The sequence below is a fragment of the Musa acuminata genome, chromosome BXJ1-2 (genome assembly GCF_036884655.1).
Source record: "Musa acuminata AAA Group cultivar baxijiao chromosome BXJ1-2, Cavendish_Baxijiao_AAA, whole genome shotgun sequence".
Classification (NCBI taxonomy): Eukaryota; Viridiplantae; Streptophyta; class Magnoliopsida; order Zingiberales; family Musaceae; genus Musa; species Musa acuminata.
The window spans coordinates 4,182,188-4,208,434 of record NC_088328.1 but is presented as its reverse complement, the minus strand read 5'-3'; the positions used below and the strand labels follow the sequence as shown (position 1 = coordinate 4,208,434).

Here is a 26,247-nt window from a genome sequence, read left to right as displayed (position 1 = left end):
TCGGATTCGAATGCTCCGGAACACGATAGCGATGACGGGCATGCACGTCCAGCAGCCAGTGGGCCGCAAGCGAGTCGACCAAATCCGGGGGTACTTTCCGTGCGGGTCCCTCAGCAGTTTGAATCGATCGATGCGGACTGGGGGGGGGGGAGCACGTGGGACCCACGTGCCCCGAACCATTATCATTGTTACTTGTCTCTCGATTTTTTATTTCCTATACACCATATATATATATATATATATATATATATATATCACAATAGATAACAGTATATACGTCATTCAAAACACTTCCGCTCATGTCATTAATTCAGGTTCTCTCACGAGAGATAGATAAAGACTATATATATATATATATATATATATATCAGAATTAAAAGAAATATTAAAAAAATAAAGTGTCATGAAATCCCTCCCCCCCCCCCCCTTTCACCTTTTCAACGTTCGAAAAAGTCCGGTCATCACCCACTCCAGAACACGAAGCACACCTCCACCGTTTCCAAATCCTTGCGGTTCTCCTCCTAAATTAATACATGAGATTTGATCGGGAAAACAATGGACCGCCACAACAAAATCCATTCCACCCTCTCCCAACTGTCTTCTCTAACGCGCTTCCCCCTTTCCTTTGCTTTCATCCTTCTTCCTTCCTTTGTCTTCTTCTTCTTTCTCCTGCTTCATTCACCTCTCTCACAGAGAAGTTGAGTCGCACGCGTAGGAGTGTGCTTGCGTGTGCTTGCGAGAGAAATAGTTGCTGAAACATGGATTGGTGTTCTCGCCCGTCTTTTGTGATTCTTCTGGTTGTACTTTTGCTTTCCGTGGACGATTCTCGGTCTCAAGCGCCGGCAGCCACCCCCACCCCAGCCCCTGTCCCCGCGCCCTCGCCGGACGCCATCTGCAATGGCATCTACCTCTCCTACGTGCTTGAGAAACGGGAGAAGATCCACCCCTTCACCTCTGACCCGGCGGACCAGCCTTACTCCTTCGGTGCCACCGCCACCGTCCTCAACCACGGCGCCTCCGACCTCCTCTCCTGGACCCTCCTCATCCCTTTCCGCCACCGTGAGCTCATCGTCTCCGTTGGCGGCGGCGTCCTCACCAATGGCTCCACCTTCCCCTACAACACCACCCTCGACGCTAACGCCACCGCCTTCTCCGGCTACCCCAACACCGACCTCAAGACCGCCATCGAGACCGCCAACGACCTGTCCCAGATCGAGGCCAAGATCACCCTCGTCGGTACTTTTTTCGGCTCCCCGCCCCCCTCCGTGCCACTCCCCGAGTTCCTCGTTCTGGACGATCCCTCCTACAGCTGCCCGCGGCCCACCGTCTACAACGATTCCTATGCCGTGGATACCTGCTGCCTTCCCAATCCCAACTACGTCCCCAAGGAAATCAACGTCACTGGCTTCCTCCCTCGCCTCTCCGGCGACCTCATCATCTCCTACGACGTCTTGCAGTCCTACGGCAGCAGCTACCTCGCCCTCGTGACCATCGAGAACCACAACCCGCTCGGCCGCCTCGACCGCTGGCAGCTCTCCTGGGAGTGGGCTCGCAACGAGTTCATCTACTCGATGAAGGGCGCCTACCCGTCCGTCGTCGACGTCTCCGACTGCGTCTTCGGCAAGCAGGGACAGTACTACCAGGATCTGGACTTCTCCAAGGTGCTCAGCTGCAAGCGCAATCCCACCATCGTCGACCTCACCCCTTGGCAGTACAACAACACCGATCTCGGCCGCATCCCGCACTGTTGCCGCAACGGCACCATCCTGCCGCCGGAGATGGACCCGGAGCAGGCCGTCTCCGCCTTCCAGGTTCAGGTGTACAAGATGCCGCCCGACCTCAATCGCTCCGTCCTCTTTCCCCCGGTCAACTGGAACATCTCCGGCACCCTCAACCCGGACTACCAGTGCGGCCAGCCCAACCGCGTCAGCCCCACCGCCTTCCCCGACTCGAGCGGCCTCGATTCCGACAGTCTCGCGCTCGCGAGCTGGCAGGTGGTCTGCAACATCTCCCGCCCCAAGGGCGCCAGCCCCAAGTGCTGCGTCTCTTTCTCCGCCTTCTACAACGACTCCGTCGTCCCCTGCAAGACCTGCGCCTGCGGCTGCCGGGCCGGCACCAGCGGCCCCACCTGCAACGCCACCGCGCCGGCGCTGCTCCTCCCGCCGGAGGCCCTCCTCGTGCCGTTCGACAACCGGACCGCCAAGGCCGTCGCCTGGGCGGAGATGAAGCACTACAACGTCCCCTCCCCGCTGCCGTGCGGCGACTACTGCGGCGTGAGCATCAACTGGCACGTCCTGACCAACTACAACAAGGGGTGGAGCGCCAGGGTGACGCTGTTCAACTGGCGCGAGGACCAGTTCGCGGACTGGTTCCTGGCCGTGAGAATGGACAAGGCCTATGCGGGGTACGAGCAGATGTATTCCTTCAACGGGACGGCGATGGGGGACAACACGATCTTCATGCAGGGCCGACCGGGGCTGGACTACCTCAATGGGGAAGCGAACGGCAACAACCCGGACAACGATCCCAGAGTGCCCGGGAAGCAGCAGTCGGTCATGTCCTTCACCAAGACGAAGACGCCCGGGATCGACATCACTGCGGGGGACGGCTACCCCTCCAAGGTGTACTTCAACGGGGAGGAATGCTCGATGCCAGAAATGATTCCTACGAATTGGGCGCCCAGGAGCGGGGGGGGGATTGGTCTCGTCACTCTGTTGTTGCTCGTGCTGGCCGTAGTAGCTCTGGTGATCTTGGAGCCGTAGCTCTGTTCTCCTCCCGCAGCTGCCAATTCTTTGATTCTTTCTGTAAAATTGGATTGGATGATAGTGTATGCATCTGCTATCACTGTTCATGTACTTTTGCATCTGCTCATCTGATTACTTTTTGTCTGTCTTGAATGGGTTATGGATCTTCAGCATTTTACCTGTTGTGTTTTCTGCATCAGCTTCGATTAACTTTGAGACTTTATTCATCATCAGTTTCCTGTGTGAATGATACTTCAAATGAAATTTGTGTATCGTGTAATCTACAAAAGCATGACTTCTTTCATGAGAGCACCAAAGTAATTTACTGTTCCATTATCATTTTAAATTTTTACAAACAGTTGGAATGTCCCTTCAAAATCCTCATAACATATATATATATATATATATATATATATATATATATATATATATATATATATATATATTGGCTATAATTGTTGATGCACATCGCTCTATGATGAATAATGTAGGGACAAGATGATGCCGAGGACCTTTTCTCATTCATAGCTGAAAACATGAAATCATGGACAATCAATCAATCACTTTTGATGTCTTCAACCGTCCCATCCATAATTGATTAGTTCTTGACATTGTGCACCTAATTATCGTTGATCTTTTCGTGGTCGACTGAGTGAAGAAGAGCCAAAGAAAGAAAGAGTGGTTGATCTTTAGATTCTAAGAACATGTCCCCCGAGAAAAAGAAAAGACAGCTTGCCTGCCATAGATTAAATTATTTATAATATATGTTTGAGGTTGACCACTTCAGCCGGGGAACTTTTCTTGGATGGTTCAGTCAACGGAAGAAATATTGTTTCGCCGAGCAATTAAGACAAAAACATGCAAATTGCCGTCTCTCTCATCATGCTGGCCGGCCGGTCTTTATTCTTAATTATTTTTGAAAAATAATTGGGTGAATTCTTAAAATGAATTTTTTTTCTTCCACTGAACATTTAAACTTTTATCCTTTTACTGAAATATCCCTATACCGTTTCCTTTTTTTTTGGGGGGGGGGGGGTTAAGAAAAGTCATGTTTATAGTTTGAAGGACATTTTGATATTATTATAAAAAATTGGATGCTCTAAAAAAAATAAAAAAAAGAAAAAAAAAAAGAACCTTTTCCGGCTGAATTCATCCAAAATAACTCTATTTGAGATTTAGTATTTGAGTTGAAAGAATGAAACAAAGAAAAGGAGGACAATTGTAATTTTGCTGAAATGATACGATTTTATTCATAACTACCTATCTATCACCCATTTGATTGGGAAAAAAAAATGTAAAATACAAAATAATTATTCTTTTTGCAAAAAAAAAAAAAAAAAAACGAAAGACGACATTCTTTAATGTATGTAATGTGGATTGTGTTGATGATGACGACTCCTCCACCGCATGCAAATTAAATTGTATTTGTTGTGTTATGCACTCTTTCTTTCTTTCTTATTTCACATCACTACGAAACTGATGGTTTTGGGTCCGATATGTTAGTTGAGCACATGATGCTGACTTCTTCTTTCTTCGTGGCTTCAAACACGAGAACAACTTGGGATGTCTTGGACGAAAGGGTTCGCAGACATGAATTGATTGATCTTTTATGTGATGACCTTGTCTTGGACGAGTAGGTAATTCTGAGATGTAATTTGATAGAGAAACAGCAGCATGGATGACATCAACGTGAACAAAAGGAGCTAAAGAAAAGCATGGATGCATCTATGCTTTTCCTACCCATGTATTCAATAATATCTATCTTTTGCCAAGTTACTTTCACCCATTCATTATACATCAATGTTGTAACTATTATTATTACCTCCGAGAATTTGTCATTCGTTCCATCAAAAGGAGACTGGAAATGGATTGATTATATGGTGTAACTTGTATCCCATACCAATGAGTTTGTACATAGGCATATGCATAAGCATGCCATGACATGATGGGATTACATGTGGATAAGTGTATGATACATATGAGTTATTTTTAATGCATTCAATGAAATATGTGATCCTTAGATATGGATTCAAATATAAAGTCCATCACTAATGTAATAATGCACTAACAAATCCATATATTTCAATAGAGACACATGAGTTTTTTTCTTAAAAAAATAAAGTGATAAGCTTAACTATTCATAACAAAAAAAATATTATTATTATTATTATTATTATTATTATTATTATTATTATTATTATTATTATTATTATTATGAAAGTAGAGGATATTACAAAATTGGTTTGGCAGCAATGCAATGAGCTGCTTTACTCACCTCATTGTAAATATAAATGTGAATAATTCATATCTCTTCAAAATTAATAAATAATTGCTAATACTATGGTCTTCAAAATTCATAAAAGTGAGATGTTTCATTTGTTGGAAAGTGTCCATCGGTAGGATCGAATCACTTTCAAATAAAAAGGACTAAATAAATAAAAGCTGTACTCCTTTAATAGTTCGTTGCCCAAAATGCTCTCTAGCATCGCTAAGAGCCTTGCAAGTCTCCTCATCTCCTTCATCAATATACATACCTACCTACCTACCGATCAGTAAGTAAATAATTGCCAAAAGCATCTTTAATAACAAAACCAATGCCCTATCATTACTTTTTTCAAACAAAAATTCATCTGAATTCATTTTGAACAATCCTCGACTATGTTTCTTTCTCCCATTTAGTAAAAAATTAAACGAAATTGATCATTATTTGTAGATAGTAATTTAATCGTTCAACATAAGAGGCTGCTGCGGTTACTAAGACATATTATGATGGATAGATAGATAGTAACGAGAGTAATTTTATTATTATTATTATCAATTCTAACCTCATTCTTTGCTTTCCGTAAGGCCCACAAAGCGATTTGCAACAGTAACTTTGAATATTCATATAGTTCATTTGATTGTTCAAATGGTATCCTCATCTACTACTATGAGATGGTAATACATATTGAGCCTGGATATTAGTTCATGCTACAAAATAGAATGTACGTTTTGGGTTCAACACATTGACTCAGCGCTTAGGCATTCATCTTGGAAAGATCTCTGATCGCCCAGAATTCAGCTTATACATGAGATTAAACTTTATGAGCACTGCATCCAAATTCCCAACATATATCTTAAAAACACAGCCAACTCCTATAAACCCTGCGTTAGCTTTAAAGGAACCCACCATCACATTCTAAAATCTGCGATACAAGTAACGTATGCTCTGAAGAATTATAAACATTGATGAGAACAACTCTACAACATATAAGACATTGGCTGGATATGATGGTTGCGGAAAAAAAAAAAAAAAAAAAACCTATCGCACTCCCAGTGGCTCATACAAATTTCAAATTGGGTTAGTGATTACACTATCACAATCTTCATATAACTGCAGTTAGTTCAGCAAACATCACTTGAGCAACAGCCTTCAGACAACAGCCAACACTTTATTCACCTCACCCTTTTTACATTTAGTGGTAGAGTGACCCAGCTGAATACAAACACACTCGACACACTCCATCAGTACCTTCACCGGGACATGGTTGACTCCCTTGGCCGTTTTCCCTCCATGGCGTCCTTCTTTCGCCAGCAGTCAGCACAAAGATATGGACCTTCCCATGGGTTCGATGCTGGGCAGAAGCCATCGACAGAAGTCACCGATAGGTCATTATTTGGTGCCTGGTCCATTTGGCAGATTGCACATCTTAGATGCCCTGAGTTCTTCAAATGAATTTTCCCCAGCCTGCACTTGGAATTGGTCACAATGAAATTGATTTTCCATGTGAAATATTTCCAGTACCTAGAATAATGCGTGTCTATTCATGTCAATGATGTGAGAGCTACTTATATGGCAACCTGGATTACTACTAGACAGCTGAATCTTGTTCATAAGAGATTTGAAAGAAACAGCTTAGGAACTTTGAGACCTAATTTGTTCACAGCAAACTGTGTGATATAAAGCAGGACATGATTTTTGGTGGTAAGATAATATAAGAGTGACTCACTGATCATTAGATATACCTAGAATTAAAACAAATCAAGTGCTAAGTTATTGCAAAAAGAAATTGCAGAAAAGTTAATAAATCATACCTGGAGCACTCCGTAATTCCATCAATAAAGTATTATATGATAAAAACACATAATTTTATCAGGACAGATCCTCTACCAATATCAATACCCCTCGACACTCGTTGAGGCTCCTTCATAAACTAAGAAGTCTTACAATCACTTGTGGCTCAATGTGGCCTCTGTCTTAACTTATTTGACCAAAAGATTTTCCCTGACCATTTCTGTTCCGCTAAAACTGGATGCATCATTAATAGCTGATGCACCTCAACAACTTAGTCCATCTGTAATTCTAGATCATTAAAGAGATAGGAGTATTTGCTGACAACATAGGCATCACCTCCACCAACAATCAGCTCAGCAGGCAATAGAAGCAGAATTTGGTTTCCCCATGGATTGTGACCATGAGGCGTTGTCCTCACTTATATTGTCACATTTTGTTTCATATAGCCAATGAGTCAAGCCTCCATAACTTGTGGCATGGTTCCAAGGAGGTGGCCACAAGGGAAGTCCAACTCTTAACGAAGTGAATCAATCAGCCACTTACCTTTAATTTGAATGAAGTAGCTGCCAACTGGTGATGTAGAATTCCAAAAAGGGGAAAAAAGCTTTCTTTATTTTTTAATTTTTCTTCTTTGGGTTGCAGGTGCAGCCAAAGTCTTCCAGGACAAGGAAGCGGAAGTTTTAACTGAACACAACCTTAGTTAAACTGAAAGAAAAGAGACAACTAAGATATTGTAGGATCATCATTACTGTCAGTGCAATCAATTCACTCTGTCTGATCTGTTTTGTGCTGTTCAGTGTGACAATCAGAAGTCTGTGTCAGATAAATGCACTGGACATCGGATATTAGATCCCTGTTCCATGTGGCAACCATCAATCACTAGTTTCATTAATGATTCACAAGATGTAGTTTTTCCATGGTACAATAATATTAGATTCATATAGCAAAATATTCAAGACTTAATCAGCATATGTAACATGTCTTTGTCTAAAGTTATAAAAGCCTAACAGTCCAAATACTCATTGTTTCATAGGTGGAGAGCATATATACCTCTCAATAAAGCCTACAAAATTGTAACAAATAAGCCTAACATTGGTCATGATAAAGAATATCAAATGATTTAATTTAACAAAATTATTACAAACTTCTGAACTTGCACTTCTTATACCCTTTTGTTTTAACTTTATCTTATATTAGAAAAGGGAGCTGAAAGGCATCAAATTTCTTACAAAAGCTTTTAGTGCATTTAAGAGCCAATAATCAATTTCCTTGTAATACTCAAAACTAACAAATCTTTTCTATATTGATCTGGAAATTCTAATACTTTCCCCATATTTCCTTCATAGAATAAAATTTGTAGCATAGCATAAGCTTCCTGTAGGACCTCACTTGGCATTTTCAATTCCAACCCATCAACAAATTGCCAAGAAGTTTAACAACTTCCCCAACTTCATAAACTTGAAAGAACCTCATGTATAGCTTGATTCCAAATATTAATCACAAGTTGAAGTCCAGAAACTCACCAAGAAACCAGCAGAATATACATAAGGACAATGGTCCAATGCAAAATACTATACTTTCATTCTAATTGCTTCTTGACCATCTCTTGCAAAGACAAGATTCTGAAACTGGTCCTTTCTATTACTTGACAAGAATACCAAGGCTATCAAAGGCACTCTCGCAAATGTGTGGCACATTGACTGGTCAAAGATGGGGAAGGATATCTAGTGTGAACTTGCCTTGAACATTAGCAAGACAAGATGGAGAGACAGAAACCCATAGATCCCTTACTACCTTGGCTCGTGCTAGAGCAACCTTGGAAGACCTTGAAGGGTTGATCGGTGGTAATATAAAAGGAGGACAATTATTCCATTAGTCATTAAAGAAGTGAACATTGTGCTAGACAATATCTCTAATTTGTCAAAAGGGGAGACTTTGGATCAATCTTATTTGTGCAACTGATTCTCAAATGCATTCCTTCCAACATCCCTACTTTGTGGAGTAGCCAAACTAATCATGAAGAACATGGTTCCATATTCAGGAGTTTCACAAAGCATTGTCCGTGATTGAAAATCTAGATTCTTGGGATGAGTTTGGACAGAGTTGTTCAAACTGTTGAGTTCAAAATTATATTTCCACAAATCGTGACCCCCTAGGTAAATGGTCAAACCCAAAGAATAAATGTTCTTTTGGATTAATATTTTAGGCCAACCAATGAGATTGGGCAAAGATCCTAAATGTAGTCCAATTCTTGAATAATTTGTACTGAAGTTATATGAAAAAGAAGTATCCCTTACCACAGTTCGGTCCGAACCGAAACTGAACCGGGCCGAAACTGAAACTGAACTGGCCTTGCGGTTCACTGGTTCCAAACCGAACTGGAACTAGCCAGGGGCAGTTGGTTTCGATTCCTAGGTTTAGGAAATCAAAATTATGGATTGCGAAACCAATGATTCCAGTTTTGGTTTGAACCATCGATTCGATGGTTTTCTAAACTAAAACATAAAAAAAGGGAGATCAAATGGGGCTTGATCGACAATTGGACTCAAATGATCAGCTCAACTATCACGGACTTAGCTGAAATTGCCTAAGTTGTGAGGTACTCTTGCATTATCCATCCACAAAGGGTCAACTAGTTGCAACCTCGCTAGGTCCCGAAGGACCTGTAAAAGAGCAAATTAATTAGTTTGAAAACAAGTGAAGGACAAGTTCCGACATCTCATGAGATAGTTTTACAAGCAATTCAACAAACACTTGGTGTACAAGAGAGAAAGAGAGAATGGAGAAAACAAGGACTTTAAAAGGCAAATGAATAGTCACAAGTCCGCAATGACTGTTCATCGGGTGTCGAGCACATAGGCAAGTTTTTGTAGGCTTAACGTGTGAATTTGTGAATTCTATCAATGCTCAACACTATCCTAAACCTCCATCCAGCCCTACACCACCCCAAGGGTTCATGGGTACTGAGGTGGTTGACATTTTGCTTAACACTATAGTCTACAGAAAATAGACCTTGGCATGTGAAAACAAGACAATTCTGGGGCAGTTTTGCCCATTCTAGTAAGCGATCGCTCTATAGCATTGCAACTATTCCTATTCATAGTTTTTAAGCAAAAACACACAAAAATAAGGCAAACATACTACCGAACATATGTACAAGCAAACAAAAACGATAAATGATTCGTTGACAAAGGTGTTATTGTTGAATCTCGGATTTTGATGATAAAATCAATTGATGGGTTATTTGATCTAATCCATATTATTGAGTTAAGTGTGCAGGATTAACTACGATAACCAGAAAACACAAAGCAAGAATACCGGAGTCAAGATCGATGGACGTTTAAGAGTCCGAAGAATCGTCGGAGATGCTGCCGGAATCAACCGAGAAGAAATCGGGAACCTATCGGAAGTTCGCCGAAGAGATCGTCGGAGGTTCACGGAGATCACCGAGAAGGCTCGGCTACTCGTTAAAGTCATCACAAGATCGGGAGCTTGCAGGGAGTCCGTCGGAAGAAGTTCGTTGGAAAGCTCGCCGGAACAAGACTCGACGTTCGCGGTTGAAAATTTGCTTAGGATGTTTTTGTGTTATGTAGTTCACTTGTAATTAGGATTAGGATTAAGAGATAATCCTATATCCTGGTTAGGGGCCAACTGGGCCCAAAGTCAGATTTGGTTTGGGCTAAAATTAAGCCAAACCAATGAATCGGAGAGCCAGGCGGTGGCACCGCCTGGCTGGGCGGTGGAACCTCCAGCACCGGGAACCCTAAGAGAATTCAAATTTTGAAACCCAAAATTTGAATCCTCTTGAGGCCTATAAATACCCCTCAAATCTCAGCTGAGGTTACAACTTTTGAGAAGCATTTTGATTGAGAGAAAAGTCTTAGAAAGTCTTAGCAAGTCTTGTTTTCAATTTGCTAGAGAGTTCTCCTCCTTCTTTCTTATTGAAAATTTGTAAGAGGTTGAGCTGCTTGTAAAAGGTTGTAAGAGGGGTGTTTACCCTTCCATTTCAAGAGACTTGCTAGTGGAAGGTGGGAGCCTCATCGAAGAGGGGCCTCGCAAGTGGAGTAGGTCATTTGACCGAACCACTCTAAAAATCGACGTAATCTCTGGTTTGCTCTTTATTATTGTCATTTACATTACTGCAAATCTTCTTACTGCTTTAGTTCCTTATTATTCTTGCTGCGCAACTTCAAGAATACGTCTTCAAGTTAAATTTCTCAAGTTTCGTTCTTAACGTACGAAAGATTTTGATTAAAATCGAAGTTTTAATCCGCTGCACTAATTCACCCCCCCCTCTTAGTGCCGCTCCGATCCTAACAAGTGGTATCAGAGCAAGGTTATCTCTCATATTTGGTTTAATACCCAAGAGAGATGGCTTACTCCGGCATGCAAGAGGGCCATTCTATTGCACGACCACCTTTGTTTAATGGGTCGGATTACACATATTGGAAGACTCGTATGAGGATCTTCCTCATTTCTATGGACTTTGAGCTTTGGTCTATTGTTGAGAATGGATTTCAAAAATCTTCTCTTCCGATGAGTGAATGGAATGAATCGGAGAAGAAGGTTTTTGCTTTAAATGCAAAGGCTATGAATGCCTTGTTTTGTGCATTAGAAAAAAACGAATTTAATCGTGTTTCAATGTGTGATTCGGCTTTTGATATTTGGATAACTCTTGAGGTCACTCATGAAGGCACTAGCCGAGTGAAAGAGTCCAAAATCAACATCCTTGTGCACTCTTACGAACTTTTCTGAATGAAACCAAGTGAGTCCATCGGAGACATGTACACCCGGTTTACGGATGTCATCAATGGACTCAAAGCTCTTGGTAAAGATTTTACTAACTTTGAACTAGTAACTAAAATCTTAAGATCCCTCCCTAAAAGTTGGGATCCAAAAGTTACGGCCATTCAAGAGGCCAAAGACCTTAAAGCATTCCCTCTTGAAGAACTCATTGGGTCTCTAATGACCTACGAAATGACATGTCAAGCTCATGACGAGCTTGAGAACCTCCTTCCAAAGAACAGGAAGGATATGGCACTCAAATCACAAGAAGACCACTTGAAAGGAACATCAAGTGATGAGGACAGTGACAATGACATTGCACTTTTGACTCAAAAATTTAAAAAATATTTAAGAAAGAACAAACTTAAAAATAATGTAAAAAATAAATTTGAACAAAAGAAGGACCAAGTGATTTGCTATGAATGCAAAAAACCGGGACACTACAAGAACGATTGTCCTCAAGCCAAAAAGAGGACATCAAAGAAGAAAGCGCTCAAGGCAACATGGGATGATTCAAGCGCGTCCGAAGAAGAGGAGTCCAACACCGAGCAAGTTGCTCATTACGCGCTAATGGCGTTAGGAGAAGAGGTATGTGATTTATTTAATGAAGATTTATCTTTTGAAGAACTATCTATCGCTTTTCATGAATTATTTGATGAATGTAGAACTGTTAGCAAGAAGTTAAGTATCTTAAAGAAAGAGCATGCTTTGCTACAAGATAAGTTTGATAGTCTTCAAACTCCTCCATGCTCTAAGTGTGAGCACTTAGAAGCAATAAAAAATGAAAATTTGCTTCTTAAGGCAACCTTAAACAAGTTTAAGGTTGGTAGCAAAGGATTAGATATGATCCTTGCACACAAGGGTCACATCGCAAATAGAAATGGAATTGGATTTGTAAAAGGATTACATCAAAATCCTACCACTTTCATAAAAGGACCTACATTACATGTTTCCTCTTATATGAAATGCAACTTTTGTTGCAAATCCGGACATATTGCCTACAAATGCCCATTTAGGAAAATTAGTTCACAAAAATTAATATGGGTTCCTAAAGGAACTATAAAGAATTCAATCATAAATAACAAAGTTAGTGGGTCAATTTTTGAGGCACCCAAAATCAAATGGGTACCTAAAAATCATCCTCTTTTGTAGACAAACCCACAAGCTAGGAGCAAGAGATGGTATCTCGATAGTGGATGCTCAAGACATATGACTGGAGATCCATCTCATTTCTCTATGCTCACTAGCAAAGAAGAAGGGTACGTTACCTTCGGAGACAACAACAAGGGCAAAATCATTGGCAAGGGAACTATTGGTAACAAATTTAATTTTTCCATTGATGATGTCTTACTAGTTAATGGATTGAAACATAATCTCTTGAGTATTAGTCAACTATGCGATAAAGGTTACATCGTTAGATTTGAATCAAATATGTGCATTATTGAAAAACCAAATCATAACATGACTATGATTGCTTTAAAACAAAATAATATCTATACCATCAATCTTGATGAACTAAGTAATGAAATGTGCTTCTCCGCCGTAAATGATGATGCTTGGCTTTGGCATAGGAGATTAGGCCATGCAAGCATGAAAACAATATCTAAGATCTCATCTCAAGAATTAGTACGAGGAATTCCAAATATAAAGTTTATTAAGGACAAAGTATGCGATGCATGTCAACTAGGCAAACAAATAAAAACAAGCTTCAAACAAAAAAATCAAATTTGCACTACTAGACCATTACAATTGATCCATTTGGACCTATTTGGACCAATTGATACAACAAGTCTAGGTGGAAGCAAATATGCTTTTGTGATTGTGGATGACTACTCTAGATACACTTGGACCTATTTCTTAGCTCACAAAAGTGATTGCTTCAAGTGTTTCTCTAAATTTTGTAAACTCACTCAAAACGAAAAAGGCTTCATGATTTCATCAATTCGGAGTGATCACGGTGGTGAATTCCAAAACCGTGACTTTCAAAATTTTTGCGAAAGTAATGGGTACAAGCACAACTTCTCAACTCCAAGAAATCCTCAACAAAATGGAGTAGTTGAAAGGAAAAATAGAAACCTACAAGAAATGGCAAGAACTATGTTGAATGAACATAGTTTACCTAAGTACTTTTGGGCCGAAGCCGTAAATACGGCTTGCTACATCATGAATAGAGTCCTAATAAGACCATCCTTATCCAAAACTCCCTATGAATTATGGAATAACAAAAAACCAAACATCTCCTATTTTAAAGTTTTTGGTTGTAAATGCTTTATTTTAAATGAAAGGGATGCTTTAGGAAAATTTGATGCTAAATCCGATGAAGGCATCTTTCTTGGTTACTCTTCCGTTTCTAAAGCTTTTCGGATTTTTAATAAAAGAACTTTAGTAATTGAAGAGTCTATTCATGTAGTTTTTAATGAAATTTCCGATTTAAAGAAAAATGATTTTGATGATGATCTTGGTTTTGATAATTTGAATTTAAATGAACCCTCTCCTCAAAATAGCCATTTGAATGTATCTTCTTCCGAAATTTCTTTACCAAAAGAATGGAAGTATGTAGATGCTCATCCAAAAGAGCAAATTATAGGAGATACATCAAAAGGGGTTCAAACTCGTTCTTCTTTCAAAAATTTCTGTGCTAACGCCGCTTTCCTTTCTCAAATTGAACCTAAATGCATTGACGAAGCCTTAAAAGATGATTTTTGGATCATTGCAATGCAAGAAGAATTGAACCAATTTGAGAGGAATGAGGTATGGAAGCTTGTTCCTAGACCAAGTGACCACTTAGTCATAGGTACTAAGTGGGTCTTTAGAAACAAGCAAGACGAAAATGGTATCGTGGTTAGAAACAAGGCTAGATTAGTGGCCAAAGGTTTCAACCAAGAAGAAGGTATCGATTACGAAGAAACCTTCGCTCCCGTGGCTCGATTAGAAGCCATAAGGATGTTTCTTGCCTATGCTAGTAGTAATAATTTTAAACTATTTCAAATGGATGTTAAAAGTGCTTTCTTGAATGGTTTTATTTCCGAAGAAGTATTTGTCGAACAACCTCCCGGATTTGAAAATTCTCTTCTTCCTAATCATGTATTCAAATTGACTAAAGCTCTCTATGGCTTAAAACAAGCTCCTAGAGCTTGGTATGAAAGGCTTAGTTCCTTTCTTATTTTAAATAATTTTACCAAAGGTAAGGTTGATACTACATTGTTTATTAAACATTTTGAAAATAATTTTCTTATTGTGCAAATTTATGTTGACGATATTGTGTTTGGCTCTTCGGATGAATCACTATGTGAATCATTTGCCAAATGTATGAGTCTTGAATTTGAAATGAGTTTAATGGGTGAATTAACTTTCTTTTTGGGATTACAAATCAAACAACTTAGTGATGGTATATTTCTTAACCAATCCAAATATACATTAGAATTGTTAAAACGATTTAACATGGATAATTCAAAAGCAATAAACACCCCTATGAGTACTGCGACTAAGTTAGATATGGATGAAAATGGTGAAAGTTTCGATCAAAAAACATATAGGGGAATGATAGGTAGTCTACTCTACCTCACTGCGACTAGACCGGATATTATGTTTAGTGTAGGACTTTGCGCTAGGTTTCAATCTAATCCTAAATTATCTCATCTTAAGAGTGTTAAAAGAATATTTAGGTATCTTAAAGGAACTCCAAATTTAGGATTGTGGTATCCAAAATCTGAAAAATTTGATCTAATAGCTTATGCAGATGCCGATTTTGGCGGATGCAGGATAGATAAAAAAAGTACATCCGGAACATGCCAATTTTTAGGACATGCACTTGTTTCTTGGACTTCCAAGAAACAAAATTCAGTTGCACTATCTACGGCGGAAGCCGAATACATTGCTGCAAGTGCATGTTGTGCACAAGTAATTTGGATGAAAAATACATTAGAAGACTATGGAATTCACCTTGAAAATATTCCCATAAAATGCGATAATACTAGTGCCATATGCCTTACTAAAAATCCAATTCAGCATTCTAGAACTAAGCACATCGACGTTAGGCATCATTTCATACGCGATCATGTCCTTAACAATAATGTTGTTCTAGAATTCATTGACACAAAGCATCAATTAGCAGATATATTCACAAAAGCCTTGAATGAAGACCAATTTGAATTCATTAGAAGGGAATTAGGTATGTTAAATTGTCCCTAAACAATAAACTTGTTTGATTGGATTTTCCGTAAAGTTTTTCATCTTCTTTCCATCTCTCATTCTCCTTCAAATTCCATATGACATGTTGTGAAATCTCGAAATCGACTTTGATGAATTGATTATGAATTTCAAGTTAGCGATTTGATTTAAATAAGTTTTATCTAAATCATAATCTTGATCTTGCAAAATTGGAATCACAAATAATATCTTTTGGCATTCATGAATTGATACTTACAAATATGAAAGTATTGGCATTCATGACTTGAATTTGATTGAAACATTGTATGCTTAAATTCATCATTCTCCTATGTTTCAAAAATTCTTTAAATGCCTTATGTGATGATTAAAAAGTAATGTTGAGATTTTCATGAATTTGACGATTTGAATGAGTTTGTATTCGAATTATGATCTTGACTTCGTGAAATTACTACTTGAATTTTTTATCCCAATCTCTCTCTTATACATCTACAATTTCTATTATTCATAGAAAGAAGAGATTAGATAATATGAATGCATGCTGAATTTTCCTCTAAAATGAACTCTGCGTAAATATTTTTGCATACTTAATTTTCAATGATAAAATCGTTGTATGACAAAATATGTGCTTCAAGTCTCATTTTCCTTTTTGTTGATGACAAAGGGGGAGAAAAGTGATGACTTATATCATTCTTAATAGCATGACAAAATATGAATTGCAAAATCCTTGAGAAAAGTGATCGATCGATGATTATCTTATATGCCTTGCAAAATCCTTGAAAATATCGTAAGATTGATTGATCATATTGAATGCATGTCTAAAATGTATAATCATGCAATTCAAGTTGAAAATCTTTATCTCTTGTCATAGTAAAATTTGTCTCTTATCTTTCGACTTGAAAAAGATTTTCATCAAAGTTTCGCATTTACATTATGCTTAATGAGAATAACGATAAGTTCTACGATTAGAGCTTATCGGTTTATACTTGAACTCAATGATGAAATTCAAGTGTTTTATCTTCTCATAATATGGCATATAGATAGGGGGAGTTACGTTTAACTCTGTCATCAATTGATTGTCATCATCAAAAAGGGGGAGATTGTTGAATCTCGGATTTTGATGATAAAATCAATTGATGGGTTATTTGATCTAATCCATATTATTGAGTTAAGTGTGCAGGATTAACTACGATAACCAGAAAACACAAAGCAAGAATACCGGAGTCAAGATCGATGGACGTTTAAGAGTCCGAAGAATCGTCGGAGATGCTGCCGGAACCAACCGAGAAGAAATCGGGAACCTATCGGAAGTTCGCCGAAGAGATCGTCGGAGGTTCACGGAGATCACCGAGAAGGCTCGGCTACTCGTTAAAGTCATCACAAGATCGGGAGCTTGCAGGGAGTCCGTCGGAAGAAGTTCATCGGAAAGCTCGCCGGAACAAGACTCGACGTTCGCGGTTGAAAATTTGCTTAGGATGTTTTTGTGTTATGTAGTTCACTTGTAATTAGGATTAGGATTAAGAGATAATCCTATATCCTGGTTAGGGGCCAACTGGGCCCAAAGTCAGATTTGGTTTGGGCTAAAATTAAGCCAAACCAATGAATCGGAGAGCCAGGCGGTGGCACCGCCTGGCTGGGCGGTGACACCTCCTTGGCTGGGCGGTTGCACCGTCCAGCACCCGAGTGCTAGGCGGTGGCACCGCCTGGCTGGGCGGTGGAACCTCCAGCACCGGGAACCCTAAGAGAATTCAAATTTTGAAACCCAAAATTTGAATCCTCTTGAGGCCTATAAATACCCCTCAAATCTCAGTTGAGGTTACAACTTTTGAGAAGCATTTTGATTGAGAGAAAAGTCTTAGAAAGTCTTAGCAAGTCTTGTTTTCAATTTGCTAGAGAGTTCTCCTCCTTCTTTCTTATTGAAAATTTGTAAGAGGTTGAGCTGCTTGTAAAAGGTTGTAAGAGGGGTGTTTACCCTTCCATTTCAAGAGACTTGCTAGTGGAAGGTGGGAGCCTCATCGAAGAGGGGCCTCGCAAGTGGAGTAGGTCATTTGACCGAACCACTCTAAAAATCGGCGTAATCTCTGGTTTGCTCTTTATTATTGTCATTTACATTACTGCAAATCTTCTTACTGCTTTAGTTCCTTATTATTCTTGCTGCGCAACTTCAAGAATACGCCTTCAAGTTAAATTTCTCAAGTTTCGTTCTTAACGTACGAAAGATTTTGATTAAAATCGAAGTTTTAATCCGCTGCACTAATTCACCCCCCCCTCTTAGTGCCGCTCCGATCCTAACAGTTATAGGTGCGAGACAAACATCCATGACATTCTCCCCTACTTAAATTGTCGACGCCCTCATCAATGCTTATTGGTAAGCTTTGATGGCTGCTTCTTCGTGTTGTAAGGCGTCTTCAGGCTCCCAACTGACTTCTATTCAGGGAAGCTTTTGCAACTTCACCAAGTGTTTGATATGCTCTGTTCTGTTGGGTAGCTTTGTCTTGCGATCTGCTAAAATGACTTAACTCGCTTTTCGTAGGAGGCTTTGGTGGAGGGTAGCCGAGTTAAAACACTTCGAGAAGCATCTTGCGAATCTGAATGGTAGGCTTTCAAGAGTTAAACTCTCTCAAGAGTTCACGCCTCAGGTTGTTCACTTGAAGAAATAAACTCTATTCTCTTTTGTATAGATGAGTCTCTCTTGGCCAAAATCATCATGTTTTGCCTTCTTTGATCAGTTGCATCAGGGTTACTGCTTGGGGATCATTGTACAGTCCATCCCTGATCCTAGAAAGGAAATTAGAGTGCAGTTGACTTACTTGGCCTCTGCCTTTTAATTGCACGACATTCATTAACTCCACTTTCCTGCTCAATGGATCGGCTATGGCATTTGCGCTTTGGGCTTGTATTGCATTGTTATATTAAATTCAGCCAGGAAGTCCTACCACCATGCTTGCTTTGAGGAGAGCTTCTTTTGAATTTGGAAGTAACTCAATACGATATTGTCTGACCTTAGCACAAATTGTGTTTCGAGGGAGTCGTGCCACCATACTCGTAGACAGTGGACCACCATTGTCATCTCCTTCTCGTGCATTGAATACCGCTGCTCGGTCTTGTTGAGCTTATGGCTCTAGGCCATCGGGTGACTCTCTTGCATAAGTATTCCAATAGCGAAGTTCGAAGCCAAGGATTGCAATTTCAGTTCGTACTAATGTATCGAGCCTTGCTTGGTATGGAACATACCGAGGTTTACCGATGGTACATGCTAGGGCGTACCGACAGTATAGCCAAAATCATTAAAAAAACCTTCAAAAATACATAGAAAATAGAAAAAAAATTAGATTAGGATTTTTAAGTTAGAAATAAATATAAATTTAGTATAATTTTAATAAAAATAACACAAATTAAGAAAAATTAGTGTCATATATCTTTTTTAATTACATTAAATTAACCTAATATCAATCAAATTTTGATTAAATCATCATTAAAATCACTAATCATAATATTAAAAACCTAATAAAACTTAATTAAACCTATTATACCATTATAAACATATGATCCAATCTTTAATATGCATGAAATATAAAGATTTGACCTATTGGGTGTCTAATTTTGAAAAAATCAATATTAAACACACTAATCAAAACATTAAAGACCTTAATTACTCCCTAATTAACACTATTCTACTATCAAAAATATATCAAAAAATATATTAGACATTAAGTCATACATCTATAGAATAAACTTAATCATTTCATAAATCAATAAAAATCTAGAAAGAGAATACATATCTCTTGATTAGAGTGTTCTTCCTCTTAATCCTCCCAAATTAGCCTCTTAAACTTGATCCGATCCACAAAATATAACTTTGTTGAGTTTAGGAGAGTAAAAATATAAGACTAGGAGAGAGATAGAAGTGAAAAAAAGTTTTAAAGAGATTGAGAGAATGAAATGAATTAAAAGAGGGGGAAGGAAAGGATTTAAAAACCCTTTACTAAGCCTCAAACAATCAAATTGACTATTTGAAACAGGGCAATCTTAGCCCTTGATCGGTAATGGTTGAAATTTGACTATTACTGACTAGTACAGGTCGATAATGGTTGGATTTCAACTATTATTTCCTTGTACAAACCTCGTATCCCTCGATACGGAGTCAAATGATCAGTACCACCCGATAGAGGGTGATCCGTGTACTAGTATCCTATCGAACCAATACGTATCGCATGTACCGAGAAGTATGCATTGATACAACAAACCCTGTTCGAAGCATTTGTTTGGGCTTCAAAAGGCTTCCCATAGTTTGGCAATTTAAGTACCGGTTCTTCCAACACAGTAGCCTTTATGTCTTGGAATGCCGCTTCATATTTGTCTGACTATTGCCAAGGTTGCACTTTCTTTAGCAACTCCATCAGTGGAGCTGCGTCTTCGAGTACTCAATTATGAAGCGTCGATAATAGTTGACGAAACCAAGGATCTCAGCTCCAATACTTTCTTTGGTGTTCGCCACTCTGCCAAAACCATTTTAGCATATTGCATTCACATTGTTTCCATTGGAGCTACATAGACAGAGTACTTGGTGAAGTGGTAAGAAATTCCCAAGGGAAAAGCAAGCTAGGAACTTGAAGATGCTTTATGACATCATGAAAGATTGATGGTTATGTATAAAAAGACAAAAGCATCAAAGGAATCACAAGGAGAGAACATTAGACTTAGGGTGCTGTCAATGTTAATGTTTTTATAGTTGCAAAGACAGTTGCCTATAGTGTCTATCATGTGGCGTTGCAGAGATCATTGAACCAAGTCACATCGAAATTTTTCCTATAACATGAGTATGCTTACTAGGCTGATGGTAAAGCTGTAAACAACAACCCTCTTGATCAAATTTTCTTAGCCATTGCAGCACCTTAGAATCCCCCATATGGTAAATGAAAGGGAGACCCCTGCCAAATAGTGCCTTGGAGATATGCATTCATGATTAAGTCAGCCTCTTCGCACTTGTGCGGAGTTTTTAGCTGAAAATATTTCCTTTCTATATGCTCTTTGGAAGCCTTGTGACACCACTTTAGCATTATTATGTTGTAAAGTGAGCCATAAAATATTAAGTTTCCTTACAATTATGTGAGACCATTCTTTGCCAACCAAAGTTGTGCATTTATGCAAGCAACCAAGGTATTTTGTCCTTGAGATCGTCACGATGGAAAACTAGATTCTATCGGTGCATGCCTAGGAGTGCCTTACAAATTAGCCTAGAAAAACAGTAAATCCATGACCAGTGATTTAAAAAGCGCTAGGCGCCAAAAGGCGCCAAGGTCCAAAAACGCCCGAGGCGCTAGTCGCTCGCCCGAGCGAAGCGAGACGCTAAAATATAAAAATATATAATATAATTAATAAATATAATTATTTAAAATTTTAAATAAAAATATGCTATTTTAAATAAAAATTCTAGTCGCGAGCAGAGGGAAGGCTTGCGGGAGGGCTCGCGGGAGGCGCGAGCAGCGGGAGGGCTCGCGGGAGGCGCGAGCAGCTGGGAGGGCTCGCGGGAGGCGCGAGCAGGGAGTCGCGAGCAGAGGGAAGGCTCGCGGGAGGGCTCATGGGAGGCGCGAGCAGCGGGAGGGCTCGCGGGAGTCGCGAGCAACGGGAGGGCTCGCCGGAGGCGCGAGCAGCTGGAGGGCTCGCGGGAGGCGTGAGCAGCGGGAGTCGCGAGCAGAGGGAAGGCTCGCGGAAGGCGCGAGCAGCGGGAGGGATCGCGGGAGTCGCGAGCAGCGGGAGGGCTCGCGGGAGGCGCGAGCAGCGGCAGCGGGAGCAGGAGCGACGAGCAGTGAGATCAGGAGTGGCAGCGATAGCGGGTTAGGGTTGGGTAAGGGTTATATCGGTTTAGTTGGTTCGATTGAACCAACTAACAACCGAACCAGGACCGAACTAGACCTAAAATCCTGGTTCGGTCACTTGGTTTACCTAGGCGCTCGCCCGAAGCGCCCAACGCCTGGGCTCGGGCGAGCGCCCAGGCGGCGCCTGTTTGAAGCGCGCCGCCTGGGACATTAGCGAGGCGCTCGGGCCTCGCCTCGCCTCACCCGAGCGCCTAGGCAAGCGCCCGAGCGCCTCTTTCAATCACTGTCCATGACAATGTGTTGATTAAATGTATAGCAAATACCATACTAGCCGAATTCCAATACAGGTAGTCCTCAAGCACACTAAGTTGGGTTAGGTAAATGTATCCCTTTTACATTAACTTCACTGTAAAAATTAAGCCTTTAGCTTGAATGGGAATGTATAATCAATGCATAATTCCAAGTATATAGACCACAAGACATCCTTGTTCTGAGATAAATCTCAGGGAATGTTGAAAATTAAGCAGGTTGTGTGCTTGTAGCATTGGCATAGGAATGTTGTGTGAGGATAAACCACATGAAAATACAACCCAAGGCCTGTTAGCTATTGACAGAAGTATTACTCATCTTAACCAAAATATATGCTCTATTACATCAGTACAAAAATAATATCCACTAGCAAATAACAAGGTGTCAAGCACACTGAAGGCAAAAGCATGCCTTTATGCCATACAAAGTGGAGGTTGATTAATGTCCTTCAAAATTGTATAGTTATCCAATATGTTATATCTATTAAAGTGTTCATCTTGTAAATAATTTGGATAATATGCTTTTGCATGGAACAAATCAAATAAGTCAACAATCTCCTCTAGGATAGATTGTCGTAGAGCATGACTCATGATTCTATAACCAAACAAACTGAACAGCCATGATTGTATAACCTTGGCTTATGGATAATATATTATCCATGAGTCATGGTTATACAATCTTCCAGAGATGTATATAACCAAAGGAGGGAACAAATACATTTATTTGAAAAAATATATTTTGATTGACTAACCAAACAAATTGATCCAGATTCTTCCGTAGAAAGGCAACTGATGAGTAACAACCAACTCAAATGATCAGCATAGGTATGACCAGAGATGCTGTACACTTATACTGCTCTCCTAACTGTAGGCACAAGTGTAAACACAAGGTGAAAGAACTTGAAATTTTGGTTGATCTGACCAATATTTGTTGATACAGAGTGCAGTTGGACAAAATCAGATAGTAAAAAATATTGGTAATCAGCTGGAACAAGCAAAATCATTGGCCAAATCTGAGGTAAAATCCATAGCCTTCCAAAAGTAGGGAACCAGACAGAACCAACTAGTGTTGTTGTTCTCAGTCATCTGGTCGATTCTAGGGTGAGTTTGATTGTTCCATATTGATTTTGGCTTAATCTTTAGCCAATTTGATCTGATCTAACAAGATCCTGCTTCCAATATTGATTTTGGTTCTAAAAATGCTCATAAAAAGTGCAATTTAATATTCAATCTATATTTCATTTTCTTTCAAATTATTACTGGCAAAAGTTTTCCCATAATTACTCGATGCAATGCAACAGAACCTTCTTCTTCTCCCTAAGATTGTCATATTTGCCATTAATGAGAAGCAAAGTATATATCAACAGAATATAATAATTATTCTCTGTCATTTTAAAAACCAAATATATTTTCCTTACATTAAATGACACACATGATGATCACACATGAACTCGAATATGAGAACTGTCAATTGTGTAACAATGTATTAACTAACTCAGATGTCTCGACAAATCAATATCTTGTCTTAACTTGAAAAAAATCTACTATAAATAAAAGAATTAACCATGAAAAATAAAGTTCAAGTTTCAAGATAATTTAAGTTTGTCAAAGAGATGGCCTGTGAAATTGTCTAGCTAATAAAGAGGCAGAAAATCTGAAGATCTTTAATTCCAAGCACCTTAGCTCATTTTTAAGTGGACTTTATATCCTCGACAACTTATTTATCCAGCACAATGAAGAAAATAATGAGGGCTTCAAACTCAAAAAGTAGTCTCTTGACAGAGAGAGTGGACAAAAGAAGTTATGAAACAGAAGAAATAGCAAATGAGAAAATGACTAAACAAGAAAGAATAATAATGGAAAGGGGATGACAGTAATAGGTCAACAGTACCTTTCTTCCAGCATCGCTGACCCCTCCTCAAATAATTCCTCGACAGAGCCAACAGAAGAAAGTTTATTAGGTTTACCACTGAAATTCTGTGACTTCTTCCTGAAAAGAAGGGATTTGAATTTGTTTTGCTGCTTTCTTGGTGATAGTGGGAGATGAGTATGATCAGTTGGAATTATATCAACAACTAGGCAAGTTGTGTCATCTTTCAGGCCACTTGTTCTCAAAGCTTCCTAAACCAGTATATTATACAAGCTAAATCAGCTCAAAAAAATATACCCACAAGAGTGTTACCAGAAAGAAACTGACAATAAACAAACAGAGGCTGGTTGCATATGCATGTCATCACCTTAACAACAAGTTTTGCAGAAAGTTCTGCAGGAAGTCCTCTGCAAGCTTTGGCAGCAAGCTCAGACGAAAGAGCATCCCATATGCCATCAGAAGCAATTATCAAACGTCCTCCAGCACTTGAAAGCTGATCATTCAACATAGTAAAACATATTAGTTCAAATAACATAAACAACAACAAATCATGTAGCACCCACCTTGACTTGCTTCACATGTGGAATTGGGACAATGAACTCGCCCACATCTGTATCCCCAATTGACCTTGAAAGACATAATCCTCCCGGCCAACACCGAAGTGGCCCAATCTGAGAATCAGCATGCACATTAATCATGCAATCCACATGAGACAGAATATTTCAGTCATATCATAATTTTGGACATCAGTATCTCTATTATCCCTACCTCTTTGCCACCGCAAAGATTAAGCCTTCCGACCTCTCCCCCACTAGCAGTCACCCGTTCTCTCTCCTCAATATTCTCTTCTAGCCTATGGTCAACCGTGAGCAATGAAACCACACCATCCTGCGAGTCCAGAATGCACCTCGAATCACCCACGGATGCCACGGTGACCGTCCACCCATCAACGACAACGAGCGTTGCTGTCGTCCCAGAAGTCTCTCCTGCAAAAAGAACAAAAGCTCAGATTTTTCATGGGGCAGATGAACAAGAAGAAGAAAAGCAGATGAACATAAAACTTGCCCTTGCGCTGGAAATCGATGTCAGTCTTGACAAAACCAGCGACAAGTGCGCGTTGAAGGGTTTCAAGCCACTCTTCTCTACCGATTCCCTGAGGGATCGCGCTCATAACGTGGTCCAGGAGGTGCTCTTTTGCGAACACGGCAGCGGAAACTCCATTGTGTCCATCAAAGATCTGTCCACGAAGAGCTGTCAAGCAAAAGGATACAGAAGAAGAACAAAATGTACGAGAAAACCGAGACCGAAAGGGGGATCGGGAATACCGCAAAGACCGAAAAGGAGGAGGAGGCGTCGCCGGGGACCCGGAGACAGTCGGGCCGGACGAGGAAGTAGTCCTCCCCCCTCTTGGCGAAGGCGGCGTGGCCATACCTGATGGCAGGCTTCTCGGACTTGCCACCGCGGAGCTCGCGGCCGATGAGAGTCGCGAGAGGGACCATGGTAGGTGGCAAGACCGGATCTCGAGGCCGTATGTCGGTCGCCATCGGTGAAGGGCGGGCTCCGAGGTGCCCCCCGATGAACTCTAATCCATTCCCTCTCCCCTCAAGGGATCACTCACCTCTCGCTCATTCCCATCAATCTCATCCCAGCAACCCACATTACTGCCCTCTCATTCCGATCCAAGATCCAATATTTTTTTTATGAACGAAAAGCCTCACCAAGAACCGGTTTTGACGACTGGAAGCGGCAATTTCTGCCGCAGAAATCGACGTCCGGGGTTGAGAGAATGCCAGAGGGACTGGGAATACGGAGAAGTAGAGGACCCAATACGCCCAAGAGACCGAGAGCGACAGCAGAGAGAATAGTCGAGTCAAGCGGTTTCTCTCTTCCCCTGTCGTCTCGAACAGAGAGCGAAAAAATCACTAGGGACGGAGGAATTCGCGAGAAAATAAAAACCTTCGTTTTTGGATCATTTTGAGAGGTATTTTTTTTTTCTCACAGTATTTACGTGGTGCATAGGGTAAAAATCTATCTCATTATTTAATTATAATATTTTTTAAATAGATTAAATAGTATTTTGATAGAGATATCAAAAATATTATAAATTTATTAAAAAATATTATAAAAATCTGATTTTTTTTTTTAATTCCGAAACTCATAAGGGTATCTATTCGAAATCTTATTTTTTTTAGATGATATGATTTTTGTTGAATTTTAAGCTTATTTATTTTAGTTATAAACTAATATTTTTGAATACATTTAAGTGTCTTTTCATGAAGATATTAAAACTATTATAAATTTATTTAAAAATAATATAAATTATATTAATAGATGGGGATTAGATCGATTCACTTATGGATCAATTCATAAGTGTAAATAACTTCGATTATCTTATAAGATGATATTTTAAAAATTAAGATAAACAAGAAACACATTTTCAGAAATATATATATATAAATAAAAAAAAAGAGTAGCTCGGTGAGAAATATTAAAAAAAAAT

General features: G+C 39.8%; 2 protein-coding genes across 2 annotated transcripts; one reads left to right on the top strand and one right to left on the bottom strand.

The window, feature by feature from the left end:
* The first annotated feature begins 465 nt into the window (after positions 1-465).
* LOC135595290 (COBRA-like protein 7) lies at positions 466-2,971 on the top strand. The gene has a single exon (XM_065086015.1). The coding sequence runs from the start codon at positions 759-761 to the stop codon at positions 2,760-2,762; it is 2,004 nt and encodes a 667-aa protein (XP_064942087.1). The 5' UTR covers positions 466-758; the 3' UTR covers positions 2,763-2,971.
* A 2,977-nt stretch (positions 2,972-5,948) lies between these two features.
* Positions 5,949-25,645, bottom strand: LOC135595282 (probable protein phosphatase 2C 33). The gene is made up of 7 exons (XM_065086006.1): positions 25,073-25,645; positions 24,813-24,984; positions 24,516-24,733; positions 24,311-24,418; positions 24,115-24,240; positions 23,769-23,998; positions 5,949-6,471 (listed from the first exon to the last, which is right to left on the bottom strand). The coding sequence occupies exons 1-7, from the start codon at positions 25,289-25,291 to the stop codon at positions 6,258-6,260; spliced, it is 1,287 nt and encodes a 428-aa protein (XP_064942078.1). The 5' UTR covers positions 25,292-25,645; the 3' UTR covers positions 5,949-6,257.
* Between the last annotated feature and the right edge of the window lie 602 nt (positions 25,646-26,247).

Bases quoted from the DNA above. Each gene is read 5' to 3' on its own strand.
- LOC135595290 (XM_065086015.1), top strand. From the start codon at position 759: ATGGATTGGTGTTCTCGCCCGTCTTTTGTGATTCTTCTGGTTGTACTT.
- LOC135595282 (XM_065086006.1), bottom strand. From the start codon at position 25,291: ATGGCGACCGACATACGGCCTCGAGATCCGGTCTTGCCACCTACCATG. The intron at 24,419-24,515 runs GTAGGGATAATA...GCTGATTCTCAG, and splicing joins ATCTTTGCGGTGGCAAAGAG to ATTGGGCCACTTCGGTGTTG. The intron at 24,241-24,310 runs GTGGGTGCTACA...TTGAATGATCAG, and splicing joins CACATGTGAAGCAAGTCAAG to CTTTCAAGTGCTGGAGGACG.